The sequence below is a fragment of the Gossypium hirsutum genome, chromosome A07 (assembly GCF_007990345.1).
Source record: "Gossypium hirsutum isolate 1008001.06 chromosome A07, Gossypium_hirsutum_v2.1, whole genome shotgun sequence".
NCBI lineage: Eukaryota > Viridiplantae > Streptophyta > Magnoliopsida > Malvales > Malvaceae > Gossypium > Gossypium hirsutum.
The window spans coordinates 10742807-10759112 of record NC_053430.1 but is presented as its reverse complement, the minus strand read 5'-3'; the positions used below and the strand labels follow the sequence as shown (position 1 = coordinate 10759112).

Genomic DNA, 16306 nt, shown 5'->3' with positions numbered 1-16306 from the left:
ACATATAAATAGTTGTATTGGATCTCATTTTAGTAGGAGTAATGAAAAAAATATTATTGTAATATTTATGATTAAATGTAGGTATGTTAACTTTATAAACTTGATTAATATCGCTATATAATATATATATTCTATATAATATTTATAATTATATGTTTTTATATTATTATATTATTTTATATGAATTTTTGTTTTTTGTATAGAATAATTTGATGCATGGATTTATAGCTAGCAATCATGTAATCTAACCGACACACAGCTAACACAATATTGTACAAAAACAACATTTTAAGCATCAAGCCAAATGATACCAACAGATCCATTTCAACTAACAAAATGCCTTCATCAAATTTCCACCTATATATTATTAGATAACATAAAATTTATGGAAATGTATATTTTTGTTTTAAATGTGAAACAAATATGCTGAAACACATCCATACAAAAATAAAGTTTCAAGTTTATGAACAGAAGATAACTATTTTCAATTATTTAACTCAAAATCAAATATACAAAAAAATATATATAATTTTCTTTTATTCTTTTTTGCATGTATTACAACATCAAATATTTCCTCTATAAACAATTCTCTTGCATAACGTACAATCAATAAAACAGTTTCCTTCCACACATGTAATCTAAATATTATTGTCTTATAATTACGACTTTGGACACTGTTATTTGTTTGCATGCGAAATAAGATATTTACATTAATTTTATAGTTTGAATAAATCTGAAATTAAGGCGAAATTAATAGTTCTTCTTGTTCTGTAAGAGAATGACGGAAGTGGCACCTGTGACCGTACGGACAGGCTTCGCCGGCAAGGATCATGCGACAAACCTGGGTCTTATACCTAGGATGCCTAATAACCGGACGTAGCTCAGTGATACCATGGGCGAACTGGCAATGGTCAGCGTAGGGACAGGTACCTGTCTGTTGCCATTTGTTGCATAGCTCTGTCTTCACCATTCCTTGGTTGTATACCTCCATTTCAATGCCTTTCTCTTCTCTTCTTGTCACTGGTGCTACATGTACTCGTGGCTGCATGATATTATAATTAGAATTATTTTTAAGGTTATTAATTAAGGATTAAATTATCCAACTATACATTAAAAGAAAATGCTTCAATATGGTCCAATAGAATGTTTTCAACGTGATTAAAAATTAAATCATTTCTGCTGCCAATAAAATTAAAGGTTGAAGTGGTGATGGTTGTTGTAAGTCGGTAGGTTCAATAATAAATGATTAAATTCTCTCCTCTCCAATATTATAATTCAATCATTAAATTACTAGTATTATATAAATGCTATATGTTTTATGTTAATAATACAATAGATACGGTAAAAGTATCACATAGAGGCTACATTGTATTTTTTTTACTTAAAAAATAGGTAAATTAGTCTATATATGTTAGATTAAAGAGCAAATTAGTCATTTTTATTAAAAATTTCATCCATTTTTATTATTAAAAATCGGTATAGCGATGGAATAACCAAACAGTTATGTATCCATGTATACCTCATGCTAACATACAAGAACCATCTTTTAACGATACAAATGGAGAATTTTTTAACCAAATGACTGATTTGCTCCTAATTGAATTAATTTTCCTATTTTTTAAATTGAAATGATAAAATGCAATCCAGGTCTTAGTACCTCTATATTATTTTTACCTACAATAAATCTTTATTGTTGATGTAGGTACAAACATATTTACTTATGCCATGTCAGATTTCAGCAAACATTCAATGCACAAATCCAATAATTACAACAGAAAGTTCTGATTGTTATGATACTAAGGATTAAAATTCTAAAATTCATGTATGATATTGGTGAAGTAACCCTGAAAATGAAAAATAAAATAAAATAAAATAAAATAACAAGAGAGTAACTCACCGGCGGTGGATTGACGACTCTTTGCATATGGTTACATGAATTAAATGAAAGACTCTTGGGCAATGATTTCTTCAGCCCCCTCTCCCATCTTTTCTCGTTCAAATCCGCCACTTTTTCCCAATGGAGGTTTCTATTAATCATGGCAGCTTGAGACGACTGGCTCAACAGCTTGATCAACTCAATGTTAGCTACCCGAAGATCATTGTTCTCTCTACGAAGCTTTTCAACCTCTCCCTTGAGAGCTTGTAAGCGAGAAACACAAAGGTCGAAGTGATCACACAATTGTTGATACTCAAGGATAAGACGAGCCTGGTTGAGCCGGTCCTCGGTGGACACATCGCCGGGTACGAGCTGTTTCAGATCATCGGAGGAGGAGGAACAAGTAGAAGGCGTAATGGAAAGTGATTCAGGGAGTGTAGATGAGAAAATGAAGTCGTACATTGTAGAGAAGTCGCTCGTTAGATCTTCAAGCGGCGGAGATAACGGTGGTGATACATAGTTGGCGATGGTGGTAGTGGTGGTTTTATTAGAAGATGGAGATGTCAGTTTCTCCATGATGAAACACTTGGAAAATTTTGTCTCCTCCCACAAGAAAGCTTACGAAACCGTTAATGGTGTTTAAATATAAAGAACTGTGAACTTGAAGTTAGAGGTGACAAATAATAATAATGGATTAAAATATTTATATGGAGAATTTTTTAGCTTACAGAGAGATGAGTGGGGAATAGGTGTTTGGTTGGCGAGAATGTTTTGGCGTGGTATGAAAGGATGTGAGTTGGAGCAAGAAAATGTTGGAGGTAATATTATGTTCAATATATTATTAATGTATAAATTTATAGGTTAAATTCTACAATTCATCCCTCTACTTTATGAAAGTTAGATATTTAGTCTCTGTATTTTAATTTGGTCATTTCTAATCTATGTAATTTTAGAATTATAAAAATTTAATCCTGACCAAACATTAATTGTTAAATTCATTAAGTTAATGGATTAACGATTGTTATTTACGTGTAATACCATGGTAGCTTACTATTTTCATATATTACTTACTAAAAATTTAGTTAATGGATTAATGATTGTAATTTATATCTAGATTGAAATTTCAAATTTTGAAAAGTATAAAGACTTAGAATGATGGACTAAATTTACAATTGTACGCATAGTATATAATTTACGCATTTAATTATTATTGTTTGGGTTGAGACTAAAATTTTAAAATTCAAAATTGATTTTAACCAAATTTATATACCGACAGTCATTTATATAATAATACTATGCGTTAAAACGTTTCAACGCATATCTTTCCTTTTTCATAACAATTGATAAATATATGGATTAACTTTTATATGATTTTATTAAGTTAAAGATATGGTTATGCCGAAGTCATTTTGAAGTAAGATAAATAATAGGAATAATTATTATGGTTTGTTTTTGTTTGTTTGTTGCTTCAATTTCACAGCTTTAACTAACTATGGCCCTCTTCAATCAAGATATATTGCCTAATATATTGTTATATAACCAACAACCACTACCACTATTCAATTTTCACTTAATTGCATTTATAACCTTCATTTTAGTTTAGTTTTCAAATTTTAAAATGTATTTTTAAATTATTAATGTTATATCAATTAGATCTTTTTGTTACTAAAATCATTAGTTTAACTGTTAAATCATACATTATATCTTATGTGACATAATTTAAAATGAAATTTTTAATTTCTTAATTTTAAGGTTTTTCCTTCACTATTTTTTTTTAAATTTTTACTTTTAAAAGTTATACGACAATGTTTTATGTATTCATTTTAAATTTAGCTACATAAGATTTGATGTATTATTTATCTGTTTTAATTAAAAAAAAGACATAATTGATATAACATCAATAATTAAAAGATGCAATTAAAATATTTTGAAATCTAAGAACTAATTTAAAATGAGGGTTACAATTTAGGAATATGTTACTGTGATTAACTCTTCAATACCACTTAAGTTCTCTTTTTTTTTTTTTGTGCTCTAGATTTTAATAAATAATAAATTAACATATATGGAGGAAAAAATAAATTAAAAGGGTTTGGGTTTCTTCTAATGACAAATGCAATGTAGTAATCAGGGCATTCACTCACAAAAGCGTTAGTTGGGGTGATAGTTTTCTTTTATACAAAAATTCATCAATAAAATCATTAACCCATTTAATTCCTTAATTTAAAATCAATGATATGTGATGATTTGTTTGGTTGAAAACGGCATATACTTACGTATCAAATATTACTTCTCTTTAAATGGATTAATATTTAACGGTATATGCTATGAATAAGTCAAATTATGACGCATCTTTTAAAAAAAATTAAAACAGAATTCACTTATTTTTATTATTAATGATGTCTCATGATTTGATTTACTAAAAACTCATAAAATTATACATCATCAATGCACCAAACATTAATCATTTCAAAATGGATTAATATTTGTTACACTACGATACAGAATTCTATGCACTATTAGTGAACTAAAATATGACACATCATAAAAGAAAAATTAAAACATAATTCACTAGAAACTCATAAAACTAAATATCATCGGTGCATCAAATATTATTTCGGAAAGTATGAAACAATATATAATTGAATTAAATTATGAGTTATTATAAAAAAAAAATTAAAACTGAATTCACTAAGCTGTAAACACACTCTTTAATTATACTGAAATTATTTAAAGAAAATAGTAATTCAATTGAATGATTTTAACATAAAATTTTGAACTTTCTGTCCCGATCCTTAACTGTCATCCTTGGCTAAATTGTCTTACATAACTATGATGAAATGATAAATTCATGTTTCTGGCGCTATTATTATTATTAATTAATTACTGACAATTATGGTGTCCTTATCAAATGGTGTTTGATTTAATGAAGAATAAGATTATTTTTATTGACAAAAGTCGTTGGTTAGTCAATTATTGCGTTTATAGTTGCCAACTACAAATTGCATATTATTGACAATTTAGTAAGAAATGAGTAAATAAAAAACAATTAATTAAAGATTCTTTAATACAAGTATAAATAAAGTAAGACGGTATCTGTATGAAGCCGAAAACAATTGAGATTCTTGTATCAATTAGAATCGGGACTTTTTCCGTTTTTTGGTGCCTGGAATCTTGGGTGTTTACCTGTCACTTATCATCAATGAAATAAATATATAATTGGATTTTATTTTGTTTTCTTATATATAGATCAAAGAACAAAACAATTTTTCTATTAAAAATTTTATTCTTGTTTAATGTTAAATTTTGATCATTGTACATCAATATATGTATTCACTATCTAGATATCACTTCAATCACATCAATTTGATATTATGTACTGAGACCAATTTACACTTTTTTTTTTTTTTGAGAAAAAGAGAGAACTTCAATCAAACTTCTAATACATGAGTAACGTGTATATATATATTCATAGAGGAAAACATACTGTTTACACATCTTACTAGTTGGAATTCAAAATTTTATATTATGGGGTTTAAACTAAGATTTATGGTTGAAGAAAACTAAAAAAGAAGAAAGAAACAATCGAAATAATCATTGTTCATGAATATATGAAAAATATAATTCTTAAAATATATGAAAAAAGCTTTGAAATAATTGAAGGTACCCGTATACATATCCGTATTCTTCACTCACCTCGAATTTGATAACATAGCAAAACACTAGTCATGGCATGGATTTTTTTATTTTTATTTTTCATTTTGTTCAGTCCTCACATCTAAGCCAATAGGAGAAACAGAATGAAAAGCTGTGCTACTTAATAGTAGTGTTGTTATTGGCTATACAATAATAATATAGCAATAGAATCCATAACTACGAGACGGTGCACGTATATACAACGTATTCCTCATTTACATACGAATTTGGAACATGAAACTCACCGAGTTAACTTTTCCCCGATTCCACATCTTCCAACACTGAATTAGAATTGCGTGCTAAATGCATTCCCATAAATCCATTATCGGTTGATTCTTGTTGGTTCGCAATCTGAATCTCTCCGGTCATTGCATTTGGAAGATTCGCGGCATTGATTGTGTTTGTTGTATTTGCAGTAGACTCCTCGATTACTCGGAAATAAGCATAAGTCCCTGAACCTACAAACAATTCCGTGCAACAGTTCAGATAAGACGTTCAAGTCTAAAAGTATGGCTCACACATATGCTCAACAGTTTAATTCTTTTTCCAGATATTTGGAGGATCATGTCAGCATGAGTCAAACACAAGGGTACTTAGGAGAACATGAAGAGTTCGAGTAACATAGTACACGATCATGGAAAAAAAAGCTTCTGTAACCAATCAAACTAGCCGTTGCTAGATGGAAGGGAAGGTGGGAAGGAGGATTTTAAGTGAAAAGGAAGTAGCTTTCCTACAACTCACAACAACCAACCACACATTAAAACTTCAAAATGAAATTCATAATAGAATTTATGTGGATAAAAGTACCGTGGAGGCCCTTTTACTAGAAGTTAAATTGCATTTTGGCCCCTCTACTAATAAAATGGGTAAATTAGTCATCTGTTAAAATTTTCATTCATTTTTACTATTAAAACTAGCCATCGTATGTAAGTATGATGTATACGTGACATGTCACGTGTCACTATCTGGTTATTCCGTCAGCTACACCAATTTTTAACAGTACAGAGGGATGAATTTTTTTAACAAAAAAGGTCAATTTTCTTTTTGATTTAACGTATAAGGACTAATTTGCACATATTTTTTGCTGAGATCTGACTCGTAATACAAGGGGGCCTTCATGGTACTTTTATCAATTTATGTAATATAAAATTTATATGTCCTCCTAGAAAGGTAAATATTACAGAAATTTCACGACAACCATGCATTGAAAATTTTGTAGTATGAAATTCATAAGTTATCGTGTTCCCATTTTACAATTAAAGGAGAAGATGATATTCTAACCATGTTCCTTGTATGCTTTGCAGAATCTCACTAGTAAAGCATTTTCTGTAATGTATGAAACATGTAGAATCAACTTGGTAATAAGAAAAAAAAGAGTTTTTGGTGCATACCATTTGCATCGTATGGTGGCGGGTAGAACTGCAAGTAACAAAATGTAGCCACTACGAGCCCTACAAATGATAGTCTTAAGAAAGTTAATAGACGAAGTCATTAATGAAAATAACTCCATAGTATGAGCAATATACCAACCTAGGAGACCCCCAGCAAAGACATCTTGCCAGTGGTGCCAATAGTCATCCACTCGAGAAATGCCCACAAGTGATGCAACCAACAAAGGGAGAAAAACGATACATAGTTTTGCAACATGTCCTCTGCGGTCAAATGCTTTGATTTTTCCGGACAAGTAAAGTGAAAGAAAACCCAACCCGGCAAAGGACCCTAAAGAACAAATCCAGATATCCTCCGATGGTTACAATCTGAAAATATTCATTATCTCAACAAATATGAACATTAATTGCCTATATAAGAGGACTTACAAGAGGTATGCCCACTTGGAAAGCTTTTATGCCCTTCCCTAATGACACTCTTATCACCATGACAGATGACATTTCCCCATTTATCATAAACCTGAGAAGTAATAAGGTTGAGTTCTTTGCTAAAATATTGACATTAAAAAGTTTATATTCTGAGAATAGCAGGTCTACAGAGGCATACATCCTTTCCATCTGGGAAACAGCGCCAAAAGAAGTCTGGCCGAGGTCTTCCAACTGCATTTTTTATCGAATCAGTGATAACAGCCGTCACTAGAACGGAGAACAAGAGGCCTGCATTAACAAACGAATTTTAGTCATCGCTTTAAGGTTATGATACTTTTCAACTATGCAGAAGAAACTGTTGTTAATAAAACACAGAAATATCCGAAAGTTACACTTACCTAGTACAGCATGATGAAGATCATAAACATCCCTTCTACGAATGTACACAAAGATAAAAATCAGCATGGGCAACAGAACGGCATACATCTAAATATTGGGGGGGCAGGAAAGAGTGAGACAGGCAGAATTTCAGAGAAAGAGCTCTTATACAGAAAATAAGGCAAACCGAATTTACCGGCACAGCCCAAACAGGAACTGTATTACTTTGTAAGGGGTATCTTAGATCATCCATCATATCCTTCCCAACAAAGCGATAAAATGGATGAATGATAAGGATGACAACCCATATCACCACAAGCAATACAAGAATAAGCCAATCATGCATGTGTGTCCTTGCAATGGTGAGACCATGGGACCTTATAGTATGTGAACCAAGCTGGACTTCATCCATTTTGTACTGTTTAAAAATATGAATGTCAAAGTACTGTTAATATTATGAATTATAAGATCCTCCCAGAGGCACAATAAGAAGGAAAATGACCACAACCATCATAGGATACAAAATCCACCAGTAAACAAGAAAAACAACAGAAATAAATTCCATCAGAAATCATAGGCAATACATATTTCTCAAGGGATTAAAGATAAGCAGCATAAGCAACCTTATGCCAAAGAAAATAACTGGAATGAAAAGTTTCTTGACTTCTTTGTATGATTCATCTCAGAACTTTGAATTGAATACAGCATTGGCAGGATTACTGTCCGTTTATATATATATACACTTCACTCCCAAGAAAAAAATTTAATGAAAAGTATGTCAAGGAGAGTTAGTTAAAAATTACAACTCCAATATCCAACAAGATAAAGAAAAAAGCAACACAGCAAGAGTTGGCCATCTCAACATTCTCAACTATGTTCTGTTAAAACAAGGATGCCTAGTATTCATCACTCTCCTCCAAAAGAGACATTTAAAGCCAGTATATACCTTTAACCTATGATATTTGCATGCTTGAATATTCCGATATGTTAAGGTCAAAGAAAGGTTTTGGTAATTCAAACTTAAAAGAAAAAAAATGCGATACCTCTATATTCCCTTGTTCTATCAATGGAAGAAGGTCAGGGGATGACAAACAATGACTAGCATTTGCAGGATTCTCCACCCTCATGCTTGATAAATCCTAGTCAACAACCATTCGATCTTCAGGGATTAAATATGAACCACCCTCCCCCTGACCCCACAACCCCAAACACACCAAATTCCATCCCTTTACACCTTGAATTAGGAAAGTTGGTGTTCAGGTTTAAATTTCCACTGTATCTAACTTCTGAATGGTTCTTGAGCTTAAGAGAAGATAGTGGAGGACAGATAAGCAGAGCACATAGCCGGCATATATGTATGAATGTTTTTAAAAAAGCATTTTTCTTATAGCTAAGAGATCAGTCCATAGATAGAACAGACAATAAGTAGAAACAAGAGGTAAAGATCACATTCCTTGAGATTTTATCTCTTTAGTAAACTGCATGTTAAAGAACAGCGGTGATCAACCCTATAGATGAAAACTATAAAGCATGGGAACTATCTTAACTGAATCAAATAGTTCAACCATACTTTCCCATGCACAGGAAGCACAAAATTCATGAATGGATGGCTTCTACGCATGAAAGACTTATGGTTAGATGTTAGAAAGCCACAAATTGAACAAAAACCAAACTCAGGATCCTGTTTTGGTTTGAATAAAATATCAGATAATCAATAACAAAATCCTATTAGTACATAACTAACTAAACCATCACTCTATCTAGAATCTCCAGTATATATCGACACAAAGTGACATGTCAGCATCAAAGACAATATCCAAATTTTGGGGAAAAAATTATTGTCTATTCTTTACTTGATCTTAAGATAAGATCTTAGTAATAATTGATAGTCATATGCATTTCAATCCTAGATTCTTTTAGTCTTAACTGAAAGGAGCAAATAAACTAACTGGAATCAGTATGGTTTACAAGAAAAAAAAATTACTGCCAATAATTGAATAATTAAGCACCATAACTTACCATAACATGTATAAATAGTAAATCATCAAACTTTAATAACATATAACACTTCTAACAAGTTCTAACAAAATGAAATACTCTCACAAACATTTAGAACAAACTCCAGACAGTATAATCCCCAAAATTCCAGAGTTTAGTTACCGGAAACTATAAAAGAAAAAAGAACATGATTCTCTCCCAAATCACAATTATTCATTCATACCAATATTCTACCATACTAAAAGCATAAACCAATTATACAGGAACAATGGAAATACAAATAAAACAACTAGATCAAGTAAAAACAGAACATTCATAACATAAGAGCAGTTAAAAATAATAATTAAACTGTGAGCTATATTTAAAGTATCAAGATATGAAACTCAATCTGTAAGATAAAAAAAATTCAAGTCATAAAATAGTACAAACCTTGAAAATATTACTGAAATTCTTAAGCCATGAAAGAAAAACTGAGTTCCAAGAAGCCATGAGGTATAAACTAATAAAAACACATACAGCGGCACAGACACACAGAGAAAGATGCAGATAATAAACGGGTTTTCTTTTTACAGTAACAATATGTATATATGCCAAATGCAGAAGAAAAAAACCCAGCAAAAGAAAAGTCAAAATTTGAAAGAGACTAAAGTGATAGTGCTGTTCCCACACCAAAGAATGTATACACAAAAGCAAAAGATTCTTATCCTCAATAATTCTGATAACAGTAATAGTAAAATGCGAACCATTGATTGACAAAAAAAATGATTGAAATAAAGAAAGAAGTTACCTTCGAGCTATTGGGGAGAGGGTTTTGATAAATGAAAAAAAAAAGTGAAAATGATGATTGGGTGTTGGGATCCAAGTGGAAAGAGAACAGAGGGGGGTTGTTCCAGCAGACGGCCACCGAGTAAAATAAATTAAAAGAAAAATAGATATAATTAATAATAATCCTATTTTTAATTTTTAAAAAATGTTTTATCTATTGTACCTGTCTCAGATGTTAACAAAAAAATGAAAATAAAATTTAAAAAAAGTTAGATAAATATCCCACTAATAGGTTTGAATAAAAAGGAAAAACACTTAAGTATTTTTGTTGTTTTTTTTTACGCGTTTTAATATATCAAATATTGTCATACACGTGATTGTTTTAATAGAATAAATTAATTTCTTTTTTTAAAGCTATCTCGCGTTTGGTTTACGAGTTTATGAATCTTCGATTTCCCGTTGTGGAAAGGACTCGAATTTGAAAGAGTCTATTGGGAACGTTGTATTTAAAGCAATTGGACCGTTTTGGCCTTTGAAACCGACGACGGTCAAATTAACACGCAATAAATGGTAGTGACAATGTCCACAAATTCATATCATACTACGTATTACCAGGGTTTTGTAGTTTAGTCCTACCTTGGTGGTGGGTTTCTAATATCATTTATTGTAGATGACTTTTTCTTTTTCTTTTTTTTATACGCGGAATGGGCACAAAAAATTTGAGGGATGAGAAATTAAGTGTTTTATAAAATTGTTTTCAAATCAATATTCTATCTTAATACCGTTAAGTTTCCAATTGAATTGATACATGAGTTAATCAAATATCTTTTAATAAATAAAATAAAATATATAAATTTTTAGATGTGGTAAAACCATACATAAGAAAGGAAAGTAAACGAGGACCAAGCTTTGAGCAAATGTACAATTAGTGCAAGACACCATATGCAAAATACATACATATAAAGTTTAATACAGACCTTACAAACAAAACAAGCTAAGACTCAGATGTCAACAAACCAAAATTTGAGGAGAGCATTTTCACATGAACCCCGCCGTCATTGTCTATTCAAAGGAAGCAAAGGTGAAAACCCTTTTTGGTATACTTTGATGTTTGGCCATCAAGGTGGTGAAGCCGCAATGATGCATAGAGCCCTGTCATGCCAAAAAAAAAATTTGGGTTCTTTATCTCTCATTGTCCATTTATAACTCTGGTAATAGTTGATTCATCAAAACAGAAAATTTAAGATGAATTCTTTTTTTAATAAATTACCTATCAGACAGATCCATTTTACTTTCAAAATACAAACATGGGGATTATTGAAATGTTTGTTTGTTTTTTATTGACTTGCCCCCATTGCAATGGACCCGCTTCTAGCTAGCTTGTTCCATTAAACGCGGGCAGCTCGAGAAAACTACCATCGAAGGGTGGAGCCAAACACAAGTACAAAGACTCGAGAGACCTCCCACACGGAAAGAGACACAAGAAAGGCCCAAGTCCAACTTTATTATTCCACAAGAACTTGTTGGGATGATAGGAGGAAATTTGCAAGAAAAAAGGTGGGCATGGAAAAGGAAATATGAGAGGCGGAAAGTGAATTGAAAGGGTGGTTGTTTCCGGCAAGGTCAACAATGGTCACCCTATCAAGGACCACGCCAAAAATAGTCATGAGAGGTAGCAAGGAGGAGAAAAGGTAGAGAAAGAGCTGATTGGTGAGAAAATGTGAGGTAGAAACGAAACTAGAAGAAGGAAACAAGAGTGATTGGCGCCAATCATAAGGTCAACAGTTGGTGGGTTAGAACAGGAAAGGAAGTAGGATGAGATCGAATGGCCATCGATTGACCCTAAAGCAGACGCTTGACAACAAAAGCTTACCTCACGATTACAAAAACAAGAGAGAAAATTATATGAACCTACATATAGTTTTTATATCATAAGTTTTTTTACAAAAGAAATAAATTATATTATACTTTGTTTTTATAAAAGAAATATATAAATTTTGTACGGAATGGCATAGCATACACATAAAATGGTAAACTTAAAAAAGTTTTTATAAGATGTGGAATTTTTATTATAAAAACGAAGTATTTTTAAAATTTAAATGACATAATTATCATTGTAAAATATGAGGGGGTTCAATATAATGAGTAAGTTGGTATCACTTAACTCGTGACACCAAACTTAATAAAAGACTTATATGTTTGAGTATGTATGCTTATAAAACGTCCATAAATGTATCCACACAATATCAACCACTCATGCGAATGCTTACTTGTAATACCCTGAAAATTTTTACAGTAAGATATTATCCTTGATATAATAAAATAAGGAAATAAAGTGACATAAAGGGAAATTTTGAGTTATGTCAATATTAAGAAGTATATTATGATATATTAATTCAAGAAAGGACTAAATTGTAAAAGTGAGAAAAGTTTTGTTGCACAAGAGTAAATACTCAAAATTTAAGGGGTTAAAGTGTAAATATGAAAAAGTTGAAGGACCAATAGTGTAAATATTTTAAGAGTGGGATGATCTAGAAACTAAGGAAAATGGATGAATTAGGACCAAATTGAATAGGTGAAGAACTATGAGGGACTAAATTGCAATTTTACCAAAATTAAATGATGACTCAAGGATGGAATTTTAAAAGATAATAAAGGGAAAAATGGTCAATTGGAAGAGAGAGAAATCTAGAAAGTAATGATGATGTTGATGATATTTTATGATTATTTAATTAGATATATATTATTTTAATGAGATATTTTATTATTATTTTATTATTAATTATTTAGTATAAAAGGAAGGAAAGATGAAGAATTTTCATCATCTTTCCATACATGCAGCCAACGTTAGAAGAGAAGGAAAGAAAGAAATTTCTTTTCTTTACAATTTGGTCCTTCACCAAAAATTCACCATTTCCACTTAGAAATCAAAAGAATTTCCATTGCTACTAAGAGAGAGAAATGTTAAGGAGGCCATGGGGAGTTAGAATATCAAGTTGGATTCAAGAAATAGAAGCTGGAGGAGAGAGAAAATCAAGTTAAAGATTAGCATCAATAGAACAAGGTAAGTATATCAAGATTTCAATATGTTTTTAAGTTTGTTATTATTGATAAAACATGGAAATGATGTTATAGTAGAGTTTTCTTACATAAGGTCTTATGTTCTTGATATGTTAGTGAAGAGAAAATAAGAGAAAGTGATGAGAAATGGTGTAGAAAAAGAAAATAAGGATGTTATAACATGGTAATTAATATCTTGTACTAAAACAGTATTGGACAGCAGCAGTAGACTAACTTTGAAAAATCACCATAAATTGTATAAATCGAATTAGAAGACAAAAAAAATATTAAATTAAAGATCATTGAGTCTAGTTTCTCATAGAACAAATGGTGTAAGCAATACATTTTTAAATTTTGAGATATAATGAATTTTGTGAGACAAGGTCAGAATGAATTCGGGTTCCCCTGTTCTGACTTTGAAAAATTATAAAAAATTGAATAAAAATAATTAGGGACTTAAATTTATATGTATAGAATTATGAACGAGTCTATTTTTAATAGAAACAAACAAGAACATCATTTTAATTCTGTATAAATAGATAATTTATTTTTAGTGAAGAAGGGTCACAACTGTCAGACAGCAGAATAGGGGTAACTTTAAAGAATAAACTGTACTTATTGAATGAACCAAAAATTCTGAAAATTTTATGGTAAGAATATATATGAGTCTAGTTTCAGGGAAAATTATCGGATCTTAATTTAGAGTTCTAGAGCTCCAGATATAAATAATTTAGTGACTATGACATAGATGGACAGCTTGAATATTCATAAAAGTAAATAATAAAAATTATGGATAATGTTACTTACAAGTGTGTTATCTACATTAAGGATGTGGAATGGAGAGGAGGAGAAGAAAAAATATGTATGAATATTCATCTAGCATGGCTAATTTGCATATTTTAGGCTCAGGGACTAAATTGAATAAAAATAAAACTTTATGGGCAATTTTGTAAAAATGTCAGAAATGACCAAATTGCATGAAATGGATTATTTTATTATTTAAATTACAAAATTGAATGAAATTATTAATTTAGTTCAAGATCGGGGGAAAATATGTTTTAGGGATTAAATTGAAAAGTGCTAAAATTATGGAAAATTCTGATATTTTATAGAATTCATGGACTGTTATCAATATATATATGAGAATAATAGCTGGAAATAAGGATTAAATTGCAAGAATTTTATTTTCCTGACCCTAAGGGCAAAATCGTCATTAATTAAAAGTTAAGGGCAAAATGATAATTTTACCTAGAGCATTAATTAAATGCATTAGAATATGAAATGAATGAAAATGATGATCAAATTTATTTATAAAGATCCGGACGACTCAAATATGAGACTTGATCGTGGAAAAGAAAAGATATCGGATTACTGAAATTATAAACACAAACAAGCAATGAGGTAAGTTCATGTAACTTGAATTATATTCTTAAATGCTTGAAATGCATGTTTTTTATATGAATATGATTTGAATGTTCATTATATGAAATTTTATGAAACATTGACATATTTGATAAAAGAGGAAGAAATCCCGGTTGAATGAAAGGAAAATTCGATGGATCTCTGAAAAGGAATTGACGGTAAAAAGGATCTAGCCCGGACGGGTGATCCTATCCTGATATAGCCCTCCCGAAGAATACGTGTAAATGGATTTAGCCCGGACGGGTAATCCGAATTAGGGTCTGAATTTAGCCTGGACTGGTAATTCAGATTCAAGCTCATTAGAGTAATTGTCGTTGCAGGGGATTTAGCCTGGACTGGTAATCCCGACAATACTCTATGAGTTTATATTACAGGGGATTTAGCCTGGACTGGTAATCCCACTGTAAGGATGAGGTTCGCGGGAGTGTGCTCTCTGATATGAAATGTGTAAGACCATGGTTGAAAGATACCATGGCAACCTGATATGAAATGTGTAAGACCATGGTTGAAAGATACCATGGCAGCCTGATATGAAACGTGTAAGACCATGGTTGAAAGATACCATGGCAGCCTGATATGAAACGTGTAAGACCATGGTTGAAAGATACCATGGCAACATGACGGGAAATAAATAAGACCATGGTTGAAAGATACCATGGCAGCGTGACATGAAATGAATAAGACCATGGTTGAAAGATACCATGGCAACATGACAAAAAAATGAGTAAGACCATAGTTGAAAGACACTATGGCATCATGTCAAAGATAAATAAGACCGTGGATGGGAGACGCTATGACATCTGTTGAACAATTGATATTCAGGTAATATGTATCAGATGACGAATGGTTATATGAAATAATTATAAAGATAGATAAACGAAATAAGTATAAGTACATGGAATATAATTTATGTTAAGTTTGATATAAACTATTACCGGAATAAATATACATAAAATATATGGAAATGATAGAGCATGAAATATTGATATAATGAAATGAATGATATATGCTTATGAAGAAACGGTAAGAGCATGATATGATATGTTTCATGACATGTACATATATGATTATCTTTGATATGTTGATACAAGGAAATTATGTAAGTTGAGACTATTATTAAACTCAAGTGCGATATGTCGAGAAAATAGATATATCAATGTTGAATTTATATCAGATATGTGCAAGTATACTAACAATGCTGCAGTTTGATGCTTATACAAGTGTCAAAACTGTTGATTGAATGGTAATATATTTATTTATATGATGCATTGAATCGGTAAGTATTTAAATTTTTTTT

The 16306-nt window shown here is 30.9% G+C and overlaps 2 protein-coding genes across 5 annotated transcripts; both read right to left on the bottom strand.

The window, feature by feature from the left end:
• Window positions 1–511: 511 nt before the first annotated feature.
• Window positions 512–2634, bottom strand: LOC107899378 (zinc finger CCCH domain-containing protein 14). The gene is made up of 2 exons (XM_016825079.2): window positions 1898–2634; window positions 512–1042 (listed from the first exon to the last, which is right to left on the bottom strand). The coding sequence occupies exons 1-2, from the start codon at window positions 2450–2452 to the stop codon at window positions 740–742; spliced, it is 858 nt and encodes a 285-aa protein (XP_016680568.1). The 5' UTR covers window positions 2453–2634; the 3' UTR covers window positions 512–739.
• A 2849-nt stretch (window positions 2635–5483) lies between these two features.
• LOC107899377 (putative lipid phosphate phosphatase 3, chloroplastic) lies at window positions 5484–10689 on the bottom strand. Of its 4 annotated transcripts, none has more exons than XM_041117555.1 (9): window positions 10550–10662; window positions 8808–8903; window positions 7961–8182; window positions 7785–7872; window positions 7565–7674; window positions 7387–7477; window positions 7100–7288; window positions 6961–7020; window positions 5484–6027 (listed from the first exon to the last, which is right to left on the bottom strand). In XM_041117555.1, exons 2-9 carry the CDS (start codon window positions 8889–8891, stop codon window positions 5819–5821), a joined length of 1053 nt encoding a protein of 350 aa, XP_040973489.1. In that variant the 5' UTR covers window positions 8892–8903; window positions 10550–10662; the 3' UTR covers window positions 5484–5818. The 4 variants fall into 4 exon arrangements, with proteins under 4 accessions (XP_040973489.1, XP_016680565.2, XP_016680567.2 ...); XM_016825076.2 differs by lacking the exon at window positions 10550–10662 and adding an exon at window positions 10192–10544; XM_016825078.2 differs by lacking the exon at window positions 8808–8903 and having other exon boundaries at window positions 10550–10689.
• Window positions 10690–16306: the final 5617 nt, after the last annotated feature.